The sequence below is a fragment of the Hemiscyllium ocellatum genome, chromosome X, assembly GCF_020745735.1.
Source record: "Hemiscyllium ocellatum isolate sHemOce1 chromosome X, sHemOce1.pat.X.cur, whole genome shotgun sequence".
Classification (NCBI taxonomy): domain Eukaryota; kingdom Metazoa; phylum Chordata; class Chondrichthyes; order Orectolobiformes; family Hemiscylliidae; genus Hemiscyllium; species Hemiscyllium ocellatum.
This window is the reverse complement of record NC_083453.1, coordinates 11,646,871-11,672,298: the sequence shown is the minus strand read 5'-3', so window position 1 is coordinate 11,672,298 and position 25,428 is coordinate 11,646,871. Positions and strand designations below refer to the sequence as shown.

Here is a 25,428-nt window from a genome sequence, read left to right as displayed (position 1 = left end):
CATCAGAGAGAAAATAAAAAGAAGGGAATGGAAAGAAAAACTTGGGAGGGGGCTGGGAGGGAACAGGATCACAAAAGTGCAAAACATGCATTTTATATGGATTAATATACATGTCAAGATAAGATCTACAGAAAGGATTGTATTGCATTTAATAGACACATTGCTAAACCTGGGAGGACAAGGGCAGAGGATATATGGGAAGAACACCACCTGCACATTCCCCTCTGAGCCACGCACCACCCAGACTTGGTAATCTATTGCTGTTCCTTCACTGTCGCTGGGTTAAAATCCCAGAACTCCTCCTCGAACAACACTGTGGGTGTATCTGCACCAAATGGACAGCAGGCAGCTCAGCACCACACCTCCTCACAGGCAAATAAATACTGGCTCAGCCAGTGGTGCCCCACATCCCCTGAACAAAGTAATAAAGAAAAGGAATGAAATCAAGTTGTATCACCTTGAGATTCGATTCTTTTCATGAGTTTGAACTCTGTCTTGTTGAGCAACGTCACAGTCTTGACCTTCGGTGGCCTTCCTTTGCCCCGCTTGACCCTTGGTGGTTTCTGGGCTCGTTGCTTGTTCGGATTCGGTGGCCGTCCCCGTCTGCCCATCATGGCTTTAATACGTAAAGGGATTTCTTCCACAGTAAGCCTGCACCACTGCTCACCCTAAATATATCAGACAAAAAAAAAGCCATCACTGCTTTAGATGGACACACGAAGGGACAAAACAGAGACTTTTGTCTGTGTGAGAAGCCCCATATAAATGCAACTCGTTATATTGTTCCTTAAGATGTTTTCAGTACTGGGAGATGCAGTACCAATGAGCTGGATAGGAGGTGCTAGGGTATGGGATCATGCCAACTATTCCTTGCATGTTCTGTTCCAAGTCTTGACTATTGTCAGGAAAAAACAAATGCCAAGTGATTCAAACAGGAGAAGAAGGACCAAGAGGTGAGTGAAGCACCTCAAAGTCTCCCAAGCAAAAGTAAAGACACATTTGCTGAATCATGGGTTGAGATGGCATTTTCACTCACAACACATTAGATGACATAGCGATTTCCTCTTTCTTCAAGAGCCCTTGCTAATCTCAAATTTTGATTCAAATTGGAGGCAAGACATTAAGTGAAGCCAAACGAGATAAACAAATTTCTATTCAGGAACAGAAGCCTGTACAAACCTCAGAGGAGTCCCGTGCTTCAAAAAAATCTCCCACATTCATCCTGGGACTGAAGCTGAAATGTTCCCGATTGACTTCAGTCACTGCATTTCGAACCAGGTACTGGAAAAAGAACAGAACTCATCTGTTTCCAACTGACAGTTCATTAACTCTATCCTAAAATGAAGGGTAACTAGATAAATCTGAGAGGGTTAACTTTTTTTTTGAAACAGCCTTTTGCTACTGCTCAATAACTAAGCTGTTAGAATTTTCTTGGGAAAGTAAGCACAAGGTCCCTACAATCCGTACAGTGTCTAAACCCTCTGGAGCTTTAAAAGATCTTGTCGCATCATGATTTAAAGCAAGAAAGTCTGATGATCTCACTGGGGAAGGCTGTCACCTCTGGAAAGAAATAGAAACATTTTTCCGTCACTAACAGTGTTTTATCACTCTCGATTAAAGCACATGATGGGGAAAAGCAGTTGTGCAACATTGAACGTGTTAAAAGGACACCGTTAACTGTTAGCCACTGAATGAGAAAGCCTCTTGGGAAAGTTAGAAGCACCATTACTCCTCTCCTCCCGTCTCTCTCCCCCCCCCCCCCCCCCCCCCCCCCCCTCCCCCTCCTCCTCCCCCCCCACAGACACACACACACACTCTACGATGCTCACAGTGTTCACTAGAGGCCAAAATACAGTGAAGATGAAAAGTCTGCAGTAATTAGGCAATCCCACCTTCCAACCTGAGGGAGCATAACATGGCCATGGTGAAAATATAAGAAGGTCGAATCCAGTTATTTTTGAGGACTTTGGAACAATCAAGCTCAGAGATCGGTCTCAGTCTGACTGCTAAAAATGTGGAGAACGAAACAAAAATAAGGTTGGGAACTAATTATTTGGGAAGCTTCTTATGAGAGCAGAATGATGTTCTCTGGAACGAAACTGCCTTTCAAAAAAAAAAGCAACCCTCCTTGTTTGGGTCTGGTTACTTGGGTGGTGATTGCTGTGTACTGCCTTCTCCAAATGGTCAGTATTCCTATTCTAACCTACAGAGTGGGTTTTGGCAGGGATAATGCAGCTGCATGATCCTCTCCTTACCCAGCAGACACACACTTTCCGGCAGAAGCAACTGGATAATGATCAGGAGCATGAATCTGAGCTGATCTCCCTCTCTCACCCAAAGGCACTGAAACCAATTGGAGCATCAAGATCCAATCAAGACACCTCTGACTGTTTGAAATTCCAGCAGAAACAGAGCTAGCCTGTCCAAACTTTCCCCATGGGATAGAACTAGTCATTCCAGATGTTAGTCTGGTAACCTTCTCTGAAAAGCTTCTAATGCATTTACATCCTTGCTTAAATAAATAAGGCAACCAAAACTATGCACAGTATTCCATATGCGGATGATGCGCTGTATATGGAGGTTGGTGGGGTGGTAGGAGAGAACCAGTGGAGTTCTGTCCTGGTGGTGGTTGGAGGGGCGGGGCTCAAGGGCGGAGGAGTGGGAAGTGGAGGAGATGCGGTGGAGGGCATCGTCAATCACGTCTGGGGGGAATCTGCGGTCCTTGAAGAAGGAGGCCATCTGGGCTGTACGGTATTGGAACTGGTCCTCCTGGGAGCAGATGCGGCGGAGACGAAGGAATTGGGAATATGGGATGGCGTTTTTACAGGGGGCAGGGTGGGAGGAGGTGTAGTCTAGGTAGCTGTGGGAGTCAGTCGGTTTATAGTAGATATAGTAGTCCCTCCTCCCTACCTTTTATCTTAGCCTGCTGGACACACTTTCCTCATTCCTGAAGAAGGGCTTATGCCCCAAACGTCGAATCTCCTGTTCCTTGGATGCTGCCTGACCTGCTGTGCTTTTCCAGCAACACATTTTCAGCGCATACCACATCTTGCCAACCTGAAAAAGACCCATTTATGCCTACTTTCTGCATCAAGCTAACCAACTAATCGTTAATCCATGCCAATATGCCATTCCCACACTACAAGTTTTATTTCTGCAACAACCTTTGATGTGGCACTTTATCAAATCTCTAAAGGAAATCTAAATACAATACATCCACTGGTTTCCCTTTATTCATAGCACATGTTACCCTTCTTAAAGGACTCCAATAGTTTGGGTCAAACATGCTTCCCCTTTCACAAAATCATGTTGACTCTGCTTGATTACCTTGAACTGGTCTAAGTGGCCTTTGGAACATTCAATTCTAGTCTATATGCAGTCCACTGACATGACTGACAGCAAAACTGGAAGAGGTCTAGACACATGTGAATATCTTTACCACACACCAAAGAATTTTAACCTGGTAGAAAACAACTCTTCCAATACCTCACTGTGTAGCTCTGAGCCAAAAAGGTGAAGCTAACTGATTTAAAATCAACCACTGTTACTGTTTCTGTTTCTGGTCACCAAACAGCAAGCCTGGCCTGTCAGCAGTCACTAGATGAGAAGTAAATTTGGGCTCAACCCGACGTAACATCCTTCCCAGTTCCAAACGAGGTTCAAACAGTGCCACAGCACTCACTGTCTCAGCTCACAGGTGAACAATGACACCGGGAAAGGGGTGAAGAGTGGCACTGGGAAAGGATGAAAAGACGGTGCCAACAGCAAGCCCACTTCCCAATCAGAAGTTAATGTCTTCCGGAGGGGAGGAATGTTATCCAGACAAAAATAAAAACCTTTATTACAGTTTACCTCAAGCTTATTATAAACTGGAAAGCTACTCACATTGTGTAGTTGTCGTTTTTTTTTCTGGTAATTACCTTAATAACTTCAGGGAACTGACGTAACCTCTTTCCACAGGGGGCGTAATATGTGGTTTCCCCATGCAGGCGGGTCCCAACAGTCCGGAGTCTGATCTCACGCCTCCATCTGACAAACACAATAACTTTATTATTTGGGAAGCAAAAACCAAATGCAAATTTATTTTTTTAAAAAGGCATTTATTTTTCTTTCCTCCTCTTTCAGTTAATGGTATGACTCTGAATCTTGAACTGAGGGGGGCTGGACAGACAGTCGAGACGTTGAGTAAATTCTCTCGCGAGGCGATCTGATTGAAATATTGAAGTTTCGGAATGGGCTTGACCGGAGAATCACTGAAAGGTTGGTTTCTCTTGGCTGCGGAATCTGGAATAAGGGGCCAGAGTCTCAGGATAAGGGGACCATCATTTAGGACTGAGAGGAAGAGAAATTTCTTCACTCAAAGGGTTGTGAATTTTTGGAATTTTCTACTCTGGAGAATAATAAATGCTCCATTATCAGATATATCTAAGGATGAGATAAGACAGGTTTTTGACCTTGTTGGGAATCAAGGGAATAGGTGGGGGAAGTGGAATTGAGACTGAAAATCAGCAATGATTTTATTCAACGTTGAATGGGAGAGCAGGCCATATGGTTTGCCAGTGCTCCTCTATTTTACAGACTCGGACAGCTCAGGTAGGCCATTCGACCCATCATGTCTGTGTTGGCAGGTATTTTCCCTCCGTTTCTATCGGGAAATGCCTGGCCTTCACTCACAACCTCTTCAAGGCGGAGCTTTGAAAAAGACACACCAGCACCAACCTCCAGAGCAACCACTTACACTGCACTAGCACCCCATCTGTGCACGAAGAGCACTCTGAGCATTTCATAGAGAAGGGGGGGAAAAAAAACTGTACATTGGATAGAACCAGGTTCATTGAAGGGATATGCTTTTCAGGAGGCATTTGAAAATAAGAAAGATAGGTGGCACAGCATGTTGTTCTAAATGATGAGGAGATAGTGCTTCAAAGAACAATCAATAAAGTAAAATGTGAGCAGGAAACTAGGGGAACAGTGGGTATACTTTGAAAAATTCATTTACGGGATTGGACATCACTGACGAAGCCAGCGTTTGTTGCCCATCCCTTAAGGTGGTAGTGAGATGTCAGGGAGGGTGTTCCCGTGAAGGAATGGTGATATAGTTACAGGCCAAATGGTGTGGGGTTTGTGGGAACAAATGGATGGAGTAGATTACTGAGGTAGGTTCGGGTAAGGTCATGGGATAACTGCATGCACAAGTTGAGCGAGCATCTTAAAGTCAAAAGACCCTAGATTAGAGAGTCAGTGTAAATTAGCAAAGGCAGGAATTAGGAACTCTAGCAGTTTGTGCAGAGGGTTACACGCTACAAAATTCTTATAGTTTATGAAGGGTCACAGAAGAGAAAAATGTTGAAGCAATTCAGCTTATGCAGGACTTAATGTGGTTCAGGTGGTATGAGAATGCCTTAGGGCTGGAGAATGAGAGATGGGAGAACAGTAGACATGGCAGGAGACAAGGCATGGGAGAGGCACAGGAGTTTTGACGTAGTGACAATAGGGCAAAGGTAGGTTCGCGATGTTATCAAGCATGAGATTGAAGGACGAGAGAGGATTGAGGGAAATAAAGAACTACATGGATAAGATGAATTTAATAAAGGCAGAGGTATATCGTAGGGAGGCAGACACTGAATATTATAGTGATAATAACGTGGGGGATAATGACAGAGGTTAGAGTGAGATATATCAGAGAGTTATTTTTCTGAGGTGATAGTTGAAGGATTTTGGAAAATGCAGAGGTGTATTTAATATAAAAGATATGAGGAAATGATTGGAGTGTACAGTGTTGGTGATAGACATCCTAAATGGCTCAAGGATACATGCTGATGGGATCAGTGTGCTGTAGCTGTCCAATGGGGACAGCGAGATTCAGGGATGAGGAAAACAAGCGTCAGATGAAGTGAGGAACGATGAGCTTAGGTCAATCTAAAATTGTTGAGAAGAAGGAGTTATTTAGTATGGAGGCTGATGAACTCAGAGCTGGAGGTTGTTGTTGAGAACGTGTTGCTGGAAAAGTACAGCAGGAAAACCAACGTTTCGGGCCAGAGCCCTTCATCGGTGATTTTCCTGCTCCTCAGAAGCTGCCTGACCTGCTGTGCTTTTCCAGTAACACACTCTCAACTCTGACCTCCAGCATCTGCAGACGTCACTGTCTCCTCAGAGTGGGAGGTCCCTGAGGCATGTGACGGATAAGAAGAACCATGATGGAGAGGTGGACAGAGTGAAGTGTTTGAACATAAGGGAAACAGGAGAAAGGGGGAATAAGTATGATACTTCAACCACTGGTGATTTGGTGGAACATGGAACAGGAAGGAGTGGGCAGGTAGTGAATTGGGAGGATGTGAATTCACAAGAAGCAGGAATTTCTGAAGACTGGTACAGAGAGCCAGGCCAGAGCTTTGGTAAGTGTGTAATTGAGTGATGAGAGAAAGAGACAAAATATTGAGACTGGAGGGTGACTCAGAAGTGCAAAGAGGAAGAAGGAAGTTGGCAAAACGTTTGAGAGATTAATAAGGTACTGTGAGATAGCAACACAGCAATTGAGTGATGACTCAGGTACATGTCAGTGTAGGTGTGGAGAAGGATACTCAGCCTTGGGCAGAGGGAAGCTGTTCTGTTCAAAGGTAGCATAACGTGTGGGCCAAGAAACACCAGCAATAATGGTTACAAAACAATCAAAACGTAGAGTTCCGGTTCAAGGAGTGGTGACAGATGGGAATGATGCTACAACTCAAACAGGAATTGAGTGAAGCCTCATGACAGGCTGGGGTAAGTTCGGAGATGGATTGGGAACAACTGCAAATGCCAAGGTTAACAAAGTTCAAAGTGAAGAGTTTATACCAACCGTAAGAATAAGATCCCCATGGCTACAAAGTCCTTTGAATAGAGGCTTGAGAAAGACAAACAAAGTCCAGAGTCAGTCTGCCATTTAATATTTGGGGGGTTGCCAAGCAATTGGGGGTGCCCTTAACTGGCCTAAAACATTGGAAGGTCCTGAATGACCTTGAGAGGTTGGACTGTGTGGAATTGACCAGAGGATTGGAAAGGGACAAGCCTCAGTTCTGGTGTCAAAGGTCTGAGTGTGGCACTGGGACTTGCACAGACATTGGTTTGCAGTGGACAAGGTGAATCAGGGCAGCAACACCAGCACCAGAAGGACAGCCGTGTCCCCTAATAGCACTAGGACAGTAGACATGCCCAGTAGTAGCACTAGGTGGTCAGCCGTGCCCAGTAATAGCTGCATAATCAGGAAGCAGTTTTTCAGTTCAGATTAATTGCATCCTCAAAGAGAAAGATTTTCCCAATCTTTTAATTTCTGAGCTTCAGGCATTTGATGATAGGGTCGCTCACTGCCTTTGGAGCCACATCATCCATTGATATGGATGCTGAAAGATGCTGGAGAAAGAGGAACACCCTGAGGCAGCTACTACAACATTGAAACTGCCGCCAGGAAGGATTTCTGAGCTTGGTACACAGGAGCAGTGCGAGGAATGCCATCTCTGACAGCTAAACAGCAATGGGTTTTGGAAATCAATTCCAGAAGCTGTGTAGAGCATGCAAATCAGAAATGCCTCAGCAAAAATCTATATCTTCCTCCCACTGGAGGCAGCCTTATTCTATTAAAACATACCAGATGATCACCCACCCACCATTGTCACAACTGGCAAATATGTGCACTGTGAGATATTGAAACATAGAAACTAGGAAGGTCTCAGGGACGAGTCATGATCTGAACTGAGTTAGCTGCCCTCAATCACGAGAATAATGGTGGTATCACAACTTGCCTCTGCACCAGACTGAGCACTGCAGTTACTCATTGCACCAGTGAGGTAGTCAGAGTAGGCCCATTCTGAACCAGTGTTACAGGCGATGAGCTCTATTGCTAAAAGCAGATGATCAGGAAAGGTCTGAAGTCAAAGGCACACTTGGGACTTGAACGGCCTGGCAGAGCCCAATAACGGAATGCTTCACTGATTGACCAATTGAGAATCAGCATGTGTCGGGAAATAAAAGCAGAGAAACAACTTTATAAAAAGGGAGTGTTTTATTTTGAAATTAACTTACATACAAGTTATGGAACTCTGGAGAAAAAGGTGTGGCGCCTGGGACTTTCATCGGCATCAGTATGCGGTTTGCAAGGTGGACCAGGACAGCAACACCAGCAGCAGAAGGACAGCCGTGCCCAGTAGTAGCACTCATCCCATCAGCTGGGATGTCAGAGGGAGACGGAGAAGCTACAGTCCAACAAAACAAGATCAGTGTGTGGACCGAAATGGAGCATTCTTGTCCTGTCATTCAGGAAAGCAATGGAACCACACAGCCGAATTGTGTCAGCTATCCCAATAAAAGAAATCTGGGACATTCAGACAAAACAGAATCAAAGATCCAATGAATATGAACAGTTGAGAATCAAACTTCAATCACAAATGTTATGTATGCATGCAATTGTTTGCTTGAGAGTCCTGATCTATTTGTTATCATCAGGAACATGAGCAGAAGGCAACAATAGAAGTTGTGATTCTGATGATCACTGTGTGAGCTGTTACCAACGACCAGAAATGAAGTCAACTCTCTCGTCTGGATGAGTGTTGTCCCAAGTTCAATACCTCGATTGCACTGTATTACCTGAACTTAACCCAGGATCTAATAGGGAAGCTACCAACCAATCTCAAGCAGCCACGGAGGAGTCAAAAACATCAGCTCCTGCTCGAGTGCTGTCCAGTGAGCTCTGCTGGAACGTACAGGTGGGCGTGTACTGTGTGAGAACGTGACTGGGCTCAGCTGTGAAGGGCCACTTGGTACAATCATCACACACAGTGTTGAGACCCAGGCGTGATGGATTGTCATTTGTGCAAGATACCAGGGGACTGGTGGTGCCCATGAGAAAACATATCTCTGCATGCATCAGCACTGATGGGAAAGCAGGAGAAAAAGAGAAAATAAACGCCTGGAGTAAAGTTTCCAAAACCTACAGGTGCATCAGAGCAGGAGAAGGATCAGCAGTTTTACACAGAGAATGAAGGAAGACAAAGGACTGTGGGATCACCACTACTGTAGTATTCTCTTCAATTGGTCACCATGGCATTACTTTGGTAAAGAAACTGGCATCTTGACTGTAACTGTACCCTTTGGCTTTGCAATTAATATCACGGGGGGAGAAATTTCACAGAGTCAATGTGTTCATTTTAAATAAATGTCACAAAAGTAGCACAGACAGGAATTGCATGCAGTTGTTACCCAATGGTATAAAAATTAGCGCAGAAAGGAAGTTTAGGACTTTGGATAATAATGCTTGCATTTATATAGCACCTTATCAAATCGCAACGGCTCGAAGTCTTTCACACAATGAATGATTTTCAAATGCGCGACAGTCCTTGTGCAGAACACAAGCAGATAAAAAGTTGCAGGTAGCAGTTCACAAAACTCTGGAAGGAAGCCCAGAAGAACAGGGGAGCCTTAAGTTAATTGGTCCCCAGAATAAGAGAAACTGAATGTCAGCCACAGCCAGCAGATGAGGCATTTGAATGCTAAGAAAGATCTGGGTACAAAAACTGACCATTCCCAATCTCACTGCAGACCTGCAATGCAGTGATTGCTCCGGTGCAGGAACAAAACCTTATTACATTTGACCAGAAATACCTCAAAGGACCTTTGAGATTTGAGTGGCAACAGCGAGCCAATAATTATGTAGTCAGGGTAAGAAGATAGTTAAATCAATGTCCCAGATAGTCAAGCCTAAGAATTTCCTGTGGTTTAATCAAACTCTTAGAATAGCAGTCAAGGTTTCCTCACAACAAAAAAGAAATACACAAGATAGACAGATTGGTTACAGAAAGAGCCACTAAAGATATTGAACATATATGTTTTGAGTTGGAACAGTTACGAAAATGAGGAGGGGACCATTACATTTACAGTTGGGAATTCCAGTTGGTCCTGAAACTAACACTAGTTCGAGACAGCAGTCCACGCAGTGATCAGATTTGCCCTTAACCAAGGAATGACTCTTATGCGAGTTGCTCTCAATTGGGGCTCTCTGGACTTCTAGAAAACCTGTTACTGGTTCCTGTATTGATAGCCTTAATAAACATCAGAGAAAATTACCCGTATTGCAGTGGAATGCGCAATTCGCGTTCATCAGTTACTCTTCTACGTATGCATTCGCCTGTGGGGAAGAAAAGCAAGAGGACATTTTACTTCCACATACAAGCCTCTCTATTGCTAGCACGTGGTGTTTATGACCCACCTTGCCAGAGTCCTAGCTATTTATGCATCGCTCCAACATGCACCGCACTCACTAAATGTCACATTACAAGGTGGTGCCAAAAATCCTGAAAGGTTAATTATTTGTAAATTCCCTCCTTCTACCCCCAATTAGCATCTGTGGTATGCTGTCTGTTTTCTGTCTTGGCCTTTGGTACTTTACTATTAATTCCCTCAGTAAGTACTACATTAAATACACTAAATACTGACCTCCAGCAACTGGGCATGCATGCATCACATCCATCTCCCATTACTCTGCAGTTGGCCATTTAGGGGTGTGTAAGAGCAATCCTGTGTGACTTCACAGCAGAACAATTGACACTAGGATGAAACCTGCCACCAGTTGCAGTCTGGTACATTGGTGCAATAGCAAGGCAGAGTGGCAGACTAAAAATATTTTTTTTATCTGCTATGCCACTCAGATTGCCCATTCCTAGTGCTCCACACCAGGAAGACATGAAGGTCACCTTCAAATTCACTGAAGGAATCAATGTCTTTATGTTAAAATAACTACATTAAAATGTGCTTATTAGCTATTGATAACAGGTAAGAGAATCTCTAAGCGTATCTTAGATCCAAAGCCTACTTATGAGACCTTGCTGCAGAGGACGTTACCATTCTATCTACTCTCAGTAGTTCCCCATGTCCTCCCTGAGACCTGGTCAATTGTGTGCATAATATTGGTCAGAATGAACAGTGATCACCACATCTGGAAACCATTCAAATTGCAATGGTTGTTCTTTGGAGTAAAATTGCAATGAGATATAAGCACACAAACCTGTTGACACTTCCACATGAAATTCCTTTAACTATTTCGACAAAGAAGGTTGCACCAAACTGGTTAATGGCTTTGTTCAAAAGGATCTCGCACCCCACATTCGATATCGCAAAAAAACAATTTCACTTTAGCTGGGTAAAATCTCTCAACTTCACGCTCTTAACTACCTCAATTACACGAGAAGCTGAAGCTTGAAACACTTAGCGAAGTTGTTGGATTTTTCCCACTCTTGGTTTCCTTGAAACAATCTATGTATGCTACTTCCTGACTGAATAAATTACCCCTGTTACTTCTCGCATTCACTAATCTCCACTCTGCTAAATAAATATAAACTCCACAATATTAACCCAACGAATACAGTGACCCAGGGTTTTGATGGCAAACCTAGCCATTAAAAACCATAAGTATCTTATGAACGAGTGGTACAATTCTAGTCAAAGCCTGATGGTGTATTTGTAGGGGTCAGGATTTGCCTGGATCTTTGGGAAGTGCTAATCACTCCTTTTAAGGAGGTTTCTCCCCTTCTTCTTGGCTACTGTTGTGCCATATGTCACTCCTCGTTACAAGAGGCAAGATGTTCACTATGGGATGCTTGAGAGTTTCTCAGAATGACTCTTTCCTCCAAATCTTTCCACCATGCAAGGAAGCTCCCCTCCCTTTGCTACAGTGAGAATAAGGGATTCAGCACAGAAAGGATACGAGGTGCAAATGGTTTCACTCAACTATTATGTGGTGCGGAAATATTGGAGCAGTGTAGCCACCTAGAATTTCATCAGGTAAGAAAAGGTCAATCTCAATCAACAATTAGGGTTGTCAATGGTTCCAAGGTTGCTCTGGAGTCTCCAGGAATTGAAGACTAGTTTCCAGGACAATGCTGTGAGCATCGAGAGAACCAGGAAAACAGCCACTGGGCCACTGAAAACTTGCTTTCTTTTAGAAAAAGGTTCTTCAGGTACATTTGTTTTTTAGTTCTAACATCGTTAAACATGGTGAAAATGCTGTTTGGTTAATGGCAAAGAATCATGCAGTTAGCTAATGAAGAGAACAGTTGCTTTCCAATTAGATCAGATTCCCTACAGTGTGGAAACAGGCCCTTTGACCCAACCAGTCCACACCACCCAGACCCATTTCCCTCTGACTAATACACCCAACACTATGGGCAATTGATGTCGGGAAGCAAGGACGGACATGTTAGGCAGCCAGTGGCAGCGGGTATAGAGTGGGGTGATCGCACCCAGGCTGTCCTGTGGCAAAACCTTAAGGAATGTGTTTAGCTAGAGTTGGCAACTTTAGGGAAAGTCAGAGTGCTGCAAATTATTGCCCCCTCTCCCTAACAACTAGCTAACAATTAGCTCGAGAGTAAAAGGCTTAGGGATTTAGCAGTACTTTGCCTGCACGCTTTTTTGCCTGGGATATAACCAGAGCTCTGACAGCCCTGTGATTTCACGGCTGCAGAAAATGCCCGAGGATTTCTCTCCTCCCACTTGCAACTGAAACCAATGCCTGGCGGAGCAATACCAATACCTGGTGTTCGGAGTCAAAATGGCATCAAATAACTTTTGATATTCTAAACTCTCATTGATGTGGAGCTCAAGAATTTTCACTATTTCACCACTTGTACTTCATTTACTGCCAAAGTGGGCAAGATACAAAATGCAGGACAGTTACGTAGTCCCAGTGATCCCAACTCATTAAATGGCCACTTTCGCAGAAGCTAGAGTCCAGCGAGCAGGTGAAGTGTTCAAAGTGTGACAAACACAGGGATTTTAAAAAATGCAAATCAACGAGGATTGCAAAGAAAAGGAGAGTGAGAGATAGGAAGAGAGAAAGAAATGATTTGCATTTAAATTGCGCCTTATCATGTCTCTTAGAAACTCAAGTTGCTTCACATATAATGAATTACTTAAAGTGCAGTGACTGTTGCTTTGTCGTCAAATGCGGCAGCCATTTTTGCGCACAGTAAGCTCCCACAAACAACAGTGAAACAAATGAGCAGCTAATATTTTTTGGCATAGCTGGTTGAAGGAGGAACATTGGCCAGGATACTGAAGAGAACTCCCCTGCTGTTCTTCCAATAGCGCTTTGGAATCTTTAAACGACCACCAAAACAGGCAGACGGGCCTTGATTTAAGGTATCATCCGAAAGTCAACATCTCTGACAATGCAGCACTCCCTCAGTGATGTACTGGGAGAGTTAGTTTAGATTTTGGGCTCAAGTTGCTAGAGTGGAGCCTGAAACCACAACCCTTCTGCAAGAGTGCACTCGACTGAGTTACCAAATGAGCCATGCTGGCGCACAGATGACACCATTTAGAATTGTTACACCAGGTATTGGTTACCAGCTAAGCAGGATGAACTGAGCAAGGTGTGAAATGCATGGGGATTATCTAACCCCCATTAATTTCAGCTCCTAATCAGCTGGCTTTGTAGAAGCCCTGAGCTCAGCCTCTTATCCTCTCTACTCTTAATGTCTAAAGTGGCAGCATTTTGCAATTTTACTTCAGGATGCAATGAACACAGCCTCAAGATTAAATTGTCCAATTGAAGCAACATAGCTCCTTGCTGGTTTAATGTGTGGGGTGGGGGGGGGGAGAGAGGGATGGGGCGTGGTTTGAGCTTTTATCGCTGAGTGGAACACTGGGTAGTAACTGCAGCTGTCTATCAATGGGCTTTGAGCTCACCGGCACTTCAAACAAATGATTATTATTCAATCTTGTCACATCAAACTTTAAGAATGGGAAATAACAGCTTGAACATGCCTGAGCTCTGCACATCACATTGGAAAATACACTGTCGTAAATGCTACCACTTCAGTCAAAAAGCTAACAGCTTAGCCAGCTGCCAGTAGGCATCCTATTATTCTGTTTAGCCAGATGAGACTGGCTGGGTTTAAAGTGGCAGCTATAACTGTAAACAATTAACCAATACATGGGCTTTCAGAGGCTGAGCACAGCAAACTGCTTTTCAATCCCAAGTTTCTATATATACACACACACACACGCACATACACACTATAAATTACAATGCTCTCAAACAGTGGACAGACTTGCTGCTGCGTTCTCAAGCTGCACAATTTGGTTGGATTTGCCGCAGAATTGTGGGGCCCTCGATGTATAATTTTGCCAGGAAGAGGAACTAGCTTAAAAAGCATGGCAAGGGCATCTCCCCCTGGTAGCCTCCTGTGTAAATGCACAGCTATGCTCCACAGACCAGAAAGGCCACTGGTCTGCGTGGGACTAGCTGATTTTAGCTAGGGCGAATGAAAGGGGTGTTATAATTGGCGTCAGTGCCTCCTGGAAATGGAGGGAAAATTTAGATGCAGAGTCAGCTCAAGACAATCTCATACACCTCACGTAGCACTGATGACCAAAGCTCAGAAGCCAGTCACCTGCCTGCTCCACAGCACGAGGAGAGAAGCAACCCATTAGAGAGAGGGAGAAATCTCCGAAGAAGGAATGTAGCTACAAAATCAGTGCTGATTTCTGTAGCCTCTGCTCTACTCTGTTGCAAAATCATAGGTTCAGAGAGGCCTCCTTTTAACAAAAAAAAGGGTAGCATTTATATCTTGACAGAACTTGCTAAGTCATGACTCACCTTTACTTGTGGCAGACGATGATGGCGTCAGAGGTGTCAGCGGGACAGAATCCTTCTTTTCTTTCTTCACAGGGGTTTTGAAGAGTGTGGAGGATTCCAGAGAGCGGGCACTGTTGCTTTCAGGAGCACCAGGGCCATCAGCATCAGCATCAGACAGCGTGAGAGTTGACATGACCAGCTTCGAAAGGATTTTTACTGCTGCTGCATCAGGATCCTCACACTCATCGGTTTCACTGTCTGAGACAGTCAGATCTGTACAAAATTTTAAAAAGGAGCGCCATTACATTTGGCATAAACAGCTTTTCATAGATGCACAAGCCGATATCTCAAAGGGCATCAATACCATTTTTGCTCCAAAATAGAAAAATGAGTAACATTTGCTCAAGTTTTCCCTACCTCCCCACCCCATGTCACCACCCCCCTGCCCCAACCAGTAAAACAAGTGCTGACTCACAACTTGACAAAGACAAGGATTGGTTCAGGGTCAAATTTAATCTTGTAACCTAAAGAATAAGTAGGTGTCTCCAGGCCAAAATACCTCCCTGGGCACTCTTTCCTTCAAAAGGATTTGTGAATATTCTTTGTTGCTGAATAATTAATCCAATTTGATATCCAATATTACTAATACTGGGTGCTTTGTAATAGCAGCTGTGGTCACCATTTGGGAACCGATGTTTGTGGGTCATATTTTTACTTCCGTTCTACTGGCTTTCACCATCTCAATCTTATTTTGGCTGTTGACGAGGCAGACAATACGGCTAAGAAGATAAAGTTGTACAAAACCTTAATGTAGTAAAACCTTCCAGCCAAGGCACTTTGCGAGAGCAAATTTAAGAGGGAGGTGTTCCATTTCTGAGCTCTTAATGGAAGGATATGACAAGAAATTGAGCAATCCAGACCATGGTTATTTTGTCCTTTTTTTTCCCTTCTTTCATCACTCTAGCTGCTTTTCTCTATTTGCTGTTGAGAGGGTGGTGATGAGCTGCCTTCTTGAACTGCTGAAGCCCATGTCCTACTGGCTACTGCATTCAGCTTCCATATTGGAAGATACACTGAGTACACTTCAGTGGGGAACTTTAACACCCATCACCAAGAGTGGCTCAGTGGCATCACTACTGCCTCAGCTGGCTTCGTCCTAAAGAACGTAACAACTAGACTGCACCTGGGAGGTGGTGAGGGAACCAACAGGAGGGAAAACCCAGTTTGACATCCTCCTCACTCATCTACCTGTGGCAGTTGCATTTGTCCAACACTATACTGGTAGGAGTGACCACTGCATCGTCTGGTGGTGACAAAACCCCAACAGAACACTTTCAATGTGTCACGTGTTTAATGGGATAATATTCAGAAAAGATATAACAACTCAAGGCTGAGCATCTACGAGGTGCTGTGGGCCACCGACAGCAGAAATGTATTCAACTGCAATCTGTAACCTCGTGGTCTGGCATTTTTTCCCGCTCTAGCATTATCAAGTTAGGGGATCAGTTCTGATTCAATGAAGAATGCAGACAATCATGCCAGGAGCAGCACCAGGTACATGCTGGACCACAGAAGCGACATGAGACAGACATAAAGAAGCGATCCTAAAACAGTGGATCAGATCGAAGCTCTGCGGTCCTGCCACATGCAGTCCTTCATGGTGGTGGACAATTAAACAACTCACTGGAGGAGGCCGCTCGAACATTTCCATCCTCAACAATGGGGGAGCTCAGCACATAAGTACAAAAGACAATGCTAAAGCATTTGCAAACCATCTTTAGCCAGACATGCCAAATGGATGATCCATTTCAGTCACTTCCTGAAGTTCTCAGTGTCTCAGGTGCCAGTCTTTAACCAATTTGATTCACTCCATGTGATATCAAAGAACAGCTGAAGGGACTGAATACTGCAAAGTTTATGGACCGTGACAGATTTCCAGACTTGTGCTCCAGGACTAGAAACAAGGCTAAAAAAGTTGAGAGACAGCTCAGAATAAGACAAAAAGGCTGTTAATTTGCAAAAAAACATTTGTTATATGCATTTGTTCGTTCATTTTAGATTAGATTAGATTCCCTACAGTGTGGAAACAGGCCCTTCAGCCCAACCAGTCCACACCGATCCTCCGAAGAGTAACCCACCCAGACCCATTTCCCTCTGACTAATGCATCTAACACTACAGGCAATTTAGCATGGCCAATTCACCTAACCTGCACATCTTTGGACTGTGGGAGAAAACCAGAGCACCCAGAGGAAACCCACACAGGCACAGGGAGAATGTGCAAACTCCACACAGACAGTCACCCAAGCCTGGAATCGAACCTGGGACCTTGGTGCTGTAAGGCAGCAGTGCTAAACACTGAGCCACCGTGCCACCCCTTTTGTGGAGTTATATTTTGACCAGAGCAGGGAAAAACAATGACCCTGGTACTTGAACTTGAAAAAAATCCAGAACAAATCCAACCCATTCAACACCACCACACAAGACTGCTCTCAATCATCAGCAAAGTGATGGAAGTTGTTGTCAACTGTGCTACCAAGAAACACTTCAACAATAATCTACTCATCAAATATACCAGTTTGGATTTGCCAAGCTGATGGGTTCCCAAGATCATTACAGTCTTGATCCAAACACGGACAGAAGAGCTGAATTCCAGAGGTGAGGGGAGACTGCCTATCCTTGACATCAAGCCAGCATTTGACAAAGTGTGGCAGAAAAAAGCTCTTGCAAAACTGGAGTCCATGGAACTCTGGGGGAAAATTCGCCACTGGTTGGAATCCTATCCAGAACAACAAAAAATGTTTGTGCATGTTGAAGGTCAAAGATTTCAGCCCAAGAGGTCTCTGCAGGACTTCCTCAGGGGAGTGTGCTAAGGCCGACAATCTTCAGCTGCTTCACCACTGACCTTTCCAGTCAGAAGTGGGGATGTTCACCGATGACTGCACAATATTCAGCACCATTTGCGACTCCTCAGATACTGGAGCAGTAACATCCAGGCTTGGCTGACAAATGGCAAGTTACATTCACACCACACAAGAGTTAAGTAAGAACTATCTCCAGTTAAAATGTAACTGTTTATACCACTGCTGAATCCCCTACCATCCTGTCATTACCATTGACCAAAACCTGAACTGAACTGAACTGTATACATACAAGAGTCAAGAGTGTGGTGCTGGAAAAGCACAGCAGGTCAGGCAGCATCCAAGCAGCAGGAGAATCCATGTTTTGGGCAAAAGCCCTTCATCAGGAATGTCGATTCTCCTGCTCCTCGGATGCTGCCTGACCTGCTGTGCTTTTCCAGCACCACATTCTCGACTCTAATCTTCAGCATCTGCACTTTCGTCTGTACAAATACACGACCAGGTCAGAATATAGGAATTCTATGATGAGTAATTCATCTCCTGACTTCCCAAAGCCTGTCCACCATCTACATGATGCGTCAGGAGTGTAATGGAATACTCCCTACTTGCCTGGATGGGTGCAGCTCCAACAACACTCAAGAAGCTCAACAACATCTAGAGTTAAGCAAGCTGTTTGGTTGACATCCCATCCACCAGCTTAACATTCACTCCCTACACCTAGAAGCACAAGGGCAGCAGAGACATGGCAACAGTACCCCTCCAAGCCACCCACCATCCTGACTTGAAAATATACTGCCGTTCCGTCATGTCACTGGGTCAAAATCCTGGAATTCTTTCCCTAACAGCATTGTGGGTCTACCTATACCCAGCACCTTCCTACCCCTCCCCCCAGCCCCAGCCCCACCCTCCTATTTATCTCCCAGCTCCCTTAGCCCACCCCCACATTCCTGATGAAGGGCTTATGCCTAAAACATCGATTCTCCTGCTTCCTGGATGCTGCCTGAACTGATGTGCTTTTCCAGCGCCACATTTTTCCACTCTGATCTCCAGCATCTGCAGTCCTCACTTTCTCCTACCTACACTGTATGGATCTGAATGTAGGTTTGCTCGCTGAGCTGGAAGGTTAATTTTTAGACGTTTCGTCGCCATACTAGGTAACATCTTCAGTGAGCCTCCGAATGAAGCATGACATTCCAACCTGAATCTATCAACAAACAGATTGACTTGGATCCCTTACACCACCCCCGAGAAAAAGCACCGGAAATGATGTCACCACAGGAAATGACATCGCCAACCCTAGGAATCTCAAACATATAAATAGAAAGCAAGCTACACCACCAGTGCTTCATTCGGAGGCTCACTAAAGATGTTACCTAGTGTGGTAACAAAACGTCTGAAAAACGAACCTTCCAGCTCAGCAAGCAAACTTACATCCAAAATCTCAACCTGAGCTACAAATCTTCTCAAAACTTGCTAATTGTATGGATTGCAGCGGATCGAGAAAGCAGCTCACCACCACCTCCTCTAGGACATTCAGGATGGCCAATAAATGCTGGGCTCACCAACGACACTGGCACGGTGGCAAGGGTGGCACGGTGGTACAGTGGTTAGCACTACTGCCTCACAACGCCAGAGACCCGGGTTCAATTCCCGACTCAGGCAATTGTCTGTGTGGAGTTTGCACATTCCCTGTGTGGGTTTCCTCCGGGTGCTCCAGTTTCCTCCCACAGTCCAAAGCTGTGCAGGTTAGGTAAATTGGCCATGCTAAATTGTCCATAGTGTTAGGTGAAGGGGTAAATGTAGGGGAATGGGTCTGGGTGGGTTGCTCTTCGGAGGGTCGGTTGGGCCGAAGCACCTGTTTCCACACTGTAAGTAATCTAATCTAAAAAAAAACTCAAGACTTTTAAAAGGGAATCAGATTACCTTTTCTCGGCGATGATGAACGTGGAGTCATCAGGAGGGAGGCTGAGGTCTGAGTTTCATTAAATGAAGATTTGAAAAGATTCAAACTTTCTAGCGAAGGAGCAAGTGTGGAGTCAGAGAGGGAGAAGGTGGAGACATCCTGCTTCAGTGACATTTTCACCTCTGCATCATGGCAGTCATTCAATTCATTATCTGACTCACCAGAGAGCCCTGCAGAATTAGTGAATAAAGGAAATTATCATATAGTGAGCAAGTTAAGAAACCTCCACCACATTTAGACCACAGACATAACATCTTCAGATAGTCCAGGTAAGAGTCAACATTTTTTTTTTCAAGACATTCTTACATATTTTCAATTCACTAGTTGTGGAGCAGCATAGTCAGATGGCTGAGAACTAATCTCACATTCAGGGAAGGCATGAGAGATCAAGATAGGGCAAACAAATTCAACATTCTCCTTTAGCGTACCTCCATCCCCACTGCCAAACTACACCTAAAACGTTTTCATCCACTCCACAATTCCTTTTATTCCCTCCCTCTCTTCACCCTTCCTCTCCTGAATAGATTCCAGGAGTGTTGGTCGTACTGTCGTCTCCTGTCTAAGTGTTCATTCTTCATGTACAAGTCTAGATCGAGACTGCTGGAGTCAATTTGCTGTGGGAGCCATGACAGGTGAGCCTATCCTGTACTTGATATTTACCCATAGGTACTTTATATCAGCGAGATATGGAGGTGGAGAAGCACTGGGTAGTGATAAGGAACAGAAATCCACACTTCTAGCCCAAGAGCCCTGGATCCTAATTGTAGCGTTCTACCCAAGACTGGCTAAGTAAATGAGATGAACCAAGAAATTTCTAATCCTCATGGTCTGTATGGATCAGTAACACAGCGAACCACTGGAGTTATTCTATTTACCATCTCTCAATGGCAACTGTGTGGTATGACAGGGAACAGAACAGGTTCACTACTAGGATTCTTCTCGTGTAAGCTCACAATCCTTGACTATCGGTGGCGAAAGGCTCTGATGTTATGCTACGTTGTGGGATGTTTACACCAATGCACACCTAACTGTCCAAACCAAGCAGGATGGAAATGCAATATTCTGGATAAAATCACCATGGAAAAATGTACAGCAGTCAATGAGAATGAAGGAGGCACTGTGCTTTTCAGGAATTTCCAATTCGTTCTCATTAGAGTCATTGCCTTCAGATGATGGTATGAAACTTGAAAGGTGCAGAAAAGATTTACAAGGATGTTGCCAGGGTTGGAGGGTTTGAGCTACAGGGCTGTTGAATAGGCTGGGGCTTTTTCCCCTGGAGTGTCGGAGGCTGAGGGGTGTCCTTATAGAAGTTTATAAAATCATGAGGGGCATGGATAGGGTAAAGAGACAAAGTCTTTTCCCTGGGGTAGGGGAGTCCAGAACTAGAGGCCATAGGTTTAGGGTGAGAGGGGAAAGATATAAAAGAGACCTAAGGGGTAACCTTTTCACACAAAGGGTTGTGTATATAGGAATGAGCTGCCAGAGGAAGTAGAATTACAACATTTAAAAGGCATCTGGATGGCTATGTGAATAGGAAGGGTTTAGAAGGATATGGGCCCGGTTGCTAGCAAATGGGGCTAGATTAATTTAGGATATCTGGTCAGCATGGACGAGTTGGACCGAAGGGTGTGTTTCTGTGCTATCTCTATAACTAATCACTAGACTCTGCAAATTATCAGAAAGGCTTTTGACTTGACGTATGGAAAGGAACTCATAAAATTAGTACCTTTTTAACAAAGTGGTCAATTAAAAGGGAGCTGGTCCAGTGACTCAGAGCGGAGATGTTTTAGCTGCTTACTACTGAGCCATTCAAACCTGAAAAGCTACAGTCTTAACTTACATTGTCAGAGCTCCTTGGAGTTCAGTTGCCATTTGCACTGAGTTGGTTGCTTTTAGCCAGGGCAGCGGTTTGGTCACTGTAATGTTCTAGTGCACCAGATTTGGATCGTGGTGGGGGAAATGTCTTTATTCCTGAGCACCACCCAGTGATCAATGACTGGGAAATGCTACAATGAGTGGGATGTCAGGAGAGAGCAGAATCAGAGTTCACTGAAGTGCTCTGCACAGGTAAATGCCCAACACTTATAGGCAGCAGTCACACATGAAGAATAGTCCAAGGTACCAAACAGCAGTTGCCTCCTATACAGCCTTCCCACAACATAAATTCAGACCTTCCATGAGCCAAGAGTTAAAGAGGCTGATGGCCCTTTTCCTCCTACTGTAGCAAGCTGTCGGAGAAAAACTTTCATAATCAAAAGAGATCAGTAGTCAAATTTCGTTATTGGGCTTCAAAAGACAATAACAGAGGGAATGCATTCAGTAAAATGTGAGGCTTCATTTCACTGAGAATTGAGCTCATACAAATCCATAACAGTGAATGCTGCCTCAGAGCCAAGTCATGTATCGTACAAGGTTTAATTACCCATGAAATATGATGAGGTGTACGGCATCACTACAACTGAGGCCGGATCATGAGTAAATTCCTTGAGTGGAATGTTGAACGTGATAGAGTTTTCCAAAGAGTGATCACCGTCGCAGTCAAAGAGGGGATTGATAGAGATGTCTTGGTTCACCGACATTTTCGGTTCCTCCATCTTTGACTCGATGCCACCGGAGCTCCGCCTGGACTCTGTAAGAGACACAAACCTTCTCTAGCATCCCATTTCTTTTAGTAACACACAGCATTAGATGCAAGTTATGGGCTGGCTTGGATGACACCTCACTTTGGGGAGAAGGGAAAAACCAAACCTTTCAAATAGTTCTCTTTAATTTAGGAAATTGAAAGGGTTCAAGGTAACTTACAGCACTGAAAAATAAAATCGCTTTTCATGAAATATTACCTTACAAATACTTAACACTGCCACTACTTTAACGGAGTGTTAATTTGATTAAAATAAGCATATTGCAAGCCGCTCTTAGTGTGACCTGCTTGTATCCCCCCACGAGGGACATGCACATTCTGCCTCTTCTGTTCAATAAAAAACAGTATGTTTCTTTTAAGCATTTTTATTTCTTAACACCATAAGAAATAGGTACAGGAGTCGGCACTCCATTGGTCACAGGCCTCCAGTCTGAAAAGCAACCCTCCACCACCACCCTCTGTCTTCTACCTTCGAGCCAGTTCTGCATCCAAATAGCTAGTTCTCCCTGTATTCCATGAGAGTTTGGCCCCTCGGACTTGCTGCACCATTCACCGGATCATGGCTGATCTGACATTCCTCACACCATTTTCCTGCCCCTTCCCTTGATTCCCTGACTGATCAAGATTCTATCTATCTCAGCCGTAAATGTACACAAGGGCTCTGCCTCCATAACTCTCTGCAGCAAAGAGTTCAAAAGGCAGTCAACCCTCTGAGGAGAAATTCCTTCTCATCTCAGCCTTAAATCGGTGCCCCTTTGTTCTGAGAGTATACCTTGAAATCCTAGATCCTCCCATGAGGGGAAACATCCTCTCAGCATTTACCCTGTCAAGCCCCTTAGGAATCCTGTATGCTTCAAAGAGATCACCTCTCATTCTTCTAAACTCCAGTGAGTAGAGTCCCAATCTGTTTAACCTTTACTCATAGGATAATCCCTCCATCTCAGGGATCTTCCTAGTGAACCTTCTCTGAACTGCTCTCAATGAAGTGATATCTTTCCTTTAATAAGTGAAACAAAAGTGCTCACAGTGCTCCAGATGTGGTCTCACCAGCACCTTGTGCAATTGCAGTAAGACTGCTCTACTCTTATACCCCAACTCCCTTGAAATAAGGGCTGACATTCACAGAGCCTTCCTGAGTATCTGCTACTAGCTTTCTGTGTTATGTACACTACTAACCCCAAGTACCTTTATGTAGCAACTTTCTGCAGTTTTCCTTCATTTAAACAATGTTCTTTTGTTGTCCCTTCCGAAACGAACAACTTCACATTTTCCCACATTACTCTGCATCTGCCAACCTTTTGCCCACTTACTTAATCTATCTCTGTAAACGGTTGTGTTCGTCTTGCAACCTGCCTCTCCACCCATTTTTGTGTCATCTGCAAATCTGACTACAGTACACTTGTTTCCCTCCTCCCAGTCATTCATACATATTATAAACAGTTGTGCTCCCAGCACTGATCTCTGTGGAACCCCAATGATTATAGGTTATCCACCTCAATAAGAACCGCTTATCCCCACTTGCTGTTTCCTGCCCATTGACCAATTCTCTATCCAAGCCAATATACTGCCTCCGACACCATGGGCTCTTATCTTATGACTCCTCAATGTTTTCCCAATATCAGCTACTCTCCAACTGCAGCCTTGAAGACACCAATTCTCACTCAAGTATAGGTTCATGGATAGAAACCACAGCAAAAAGCAGGCAATCGGGCTCACCATAGCTCTTCAACTGGTGCTTTCTACTCCAATCTGGTTTCCTTGACCTATCCCCACAGCTTCCTTTTCAAATATTGATCCAAATGCCTTTAAAATTATATTAGGGTGTGCGGTACTTCTATTAATCCTTAGGATCATTAGAAAATGAGCAAAGTTAGAAGACTTTTGCTACGTAGAGGGTTACCAGAACATGGAATGGTTTGCTACAAATGATGGCTCTAAGTCCGGCCTTCCCAGTTTACTCCCAGTAAACCTAAAACTAATCATTTATGGCTTATCCAGTTCTTATCCTTTCCCTTGATTCCCTGACTGATCAAGATTCTATCTATCTCAGCCTTAAATATAAATAAGGGCTCTGCCCCCATAGCTCTCTGTGCAAGGAGTTCTAAAGGCAGTCCTTCTTTTCTGATTGGGACTGGAATGTACACCATCCTCAAATCCCTTGGCACAACTCATGTTTAGAAATGGCTTTGGAAGCTTGTGCTTCAATACCTCCTCCCTGATTTCCCTTCAGCTGGGTGATGGACTTTCCAGTTTTTATGGTATGTTGCTTTCATCGTTCAGATACAAGGGTGAAGAGCATTGTTCAAATAAGTACCTTAACGCCTTCAGAAAGAGAGATGGTTGGGAGATTGAGGGTAAAGCTGTCCTTTCTGTTTTACAGGTGCTGATGAATTTTGTGGGGTATTTCCAGCAAACCCAGCTTGATGTTTATCAGACATGGGTGCAGTAGGCTAGTGCACTGCATGCAAAGACCAAAGCATCAAACCATTCATTTTTGTATATCCTGTCTGCTCCCTTTCCTTGCACAGTGCTCAAAATGAAGTCTGTAGCAAGAGCAGCTATTGATTGCAAAGGATGCCTGTCATATACCAGGCTGGACAGAGGTGGGTACTGCAGATGCTGGAGGTTAGAGTGGTGCTGGAAATGCAGAGCAGGTCAGGCAGCATCCGAGGAGCAGGAAAATTGACGTTGCGGGCAAAAGCCCTTCATCAGGAATGAGCAAATTCCTGATGAAGGGCTTTTGTCCAAAACATTGATTTTCCTGCTCCTCATATACCTGGCTGGAGTCTTACAATTCCTCCTGAACTATGAAGGACATTTTGAGAACACAAAAGGGCATAACTGTCATGTCTGTTAATAACAGAACATGGAGTATTGCTGAATATAATGCCTTTAATTAATATGTACTTCCGCCTATGTTAGAGTGTTCATTTATTTATTTCGTCTCTTGTGACATTGCTCACCGCTAGGGCTGTGAGCTCAGTGCAGACGCTTGTTTGCAAAACCTCCAAACTTATGTTCACTACCATCTCGAAGTGTAAGAGCAGCAGATAGACCAAGCCAATCACATCTTGACTTGGAAATATATTGCCATTCCTCCAATGTCATTGGATCAAAATCCTGGAACTCTCTTCCTCACACTATTGCTGGTATACCCACACCAAATGGACTGCAGTGTTTCAAGACAACAGGTCACTACCACCTAGGAGTTACTCCAGCATTTCTTGTGTTTGTTTCTTGAACTGGCTTGTAACTTTCAGGATTCAGATCGATGGCTGGAGTTCCTGCTCTTGTTGGGTGCTTTGCATCCATAACAAGGTGGCACCTATAACAAATACAGCAATTGTGGTGTGACAATCA

General features: G+C 44.2%; 1 protein-coding gene across 1 annotated transcript in view; it reads right to left on the bottom strand.

Moving 5' to 3' along the window:
- LOC132805730 (bromodomain adjacent to zinc finger domain protein 2B-like) overlaps positions 1 to 25,428 on the bottom strand; it is a 124,787-nt gene that overhangs the window by 43,029 nt on the left and 56,330 nt on the right. Inside the window, exons 3-9 of the mRNA XM_060820951.1 lie at positions 21,850 to 22,056; positions 19,388 to 19,597; positions 14,627 to 14,878; positions 10,096 to 10,156; positions 3,921 to 4,029; positions 1,180 to 1,281; positions 458 to 668 (exon numbers count right to left, since the gene is read on the bottom strand). Of these exons, the coding sequence (XP_060676934.1) occupies positions 458 to 668; positions 1,180 to 1,281; positions 3,921 to 4,029; positions 10,096 to 10,156; positions 14,627 to 14,878; positions 19,388 to 19,597; positions 21,850 to 22,056 (1,152 nt within the window). The remainder of the gene's footprint in view (positions 1 to 457; positions 669 to 1,179; positions 1,282 to 3,920; positions 4,030 to 10,095; positions 10,157 to 14,626; positions 14,879 to 19,387; positions 19,598 to 21,849; positions 22,057 to 25,428) is intronic.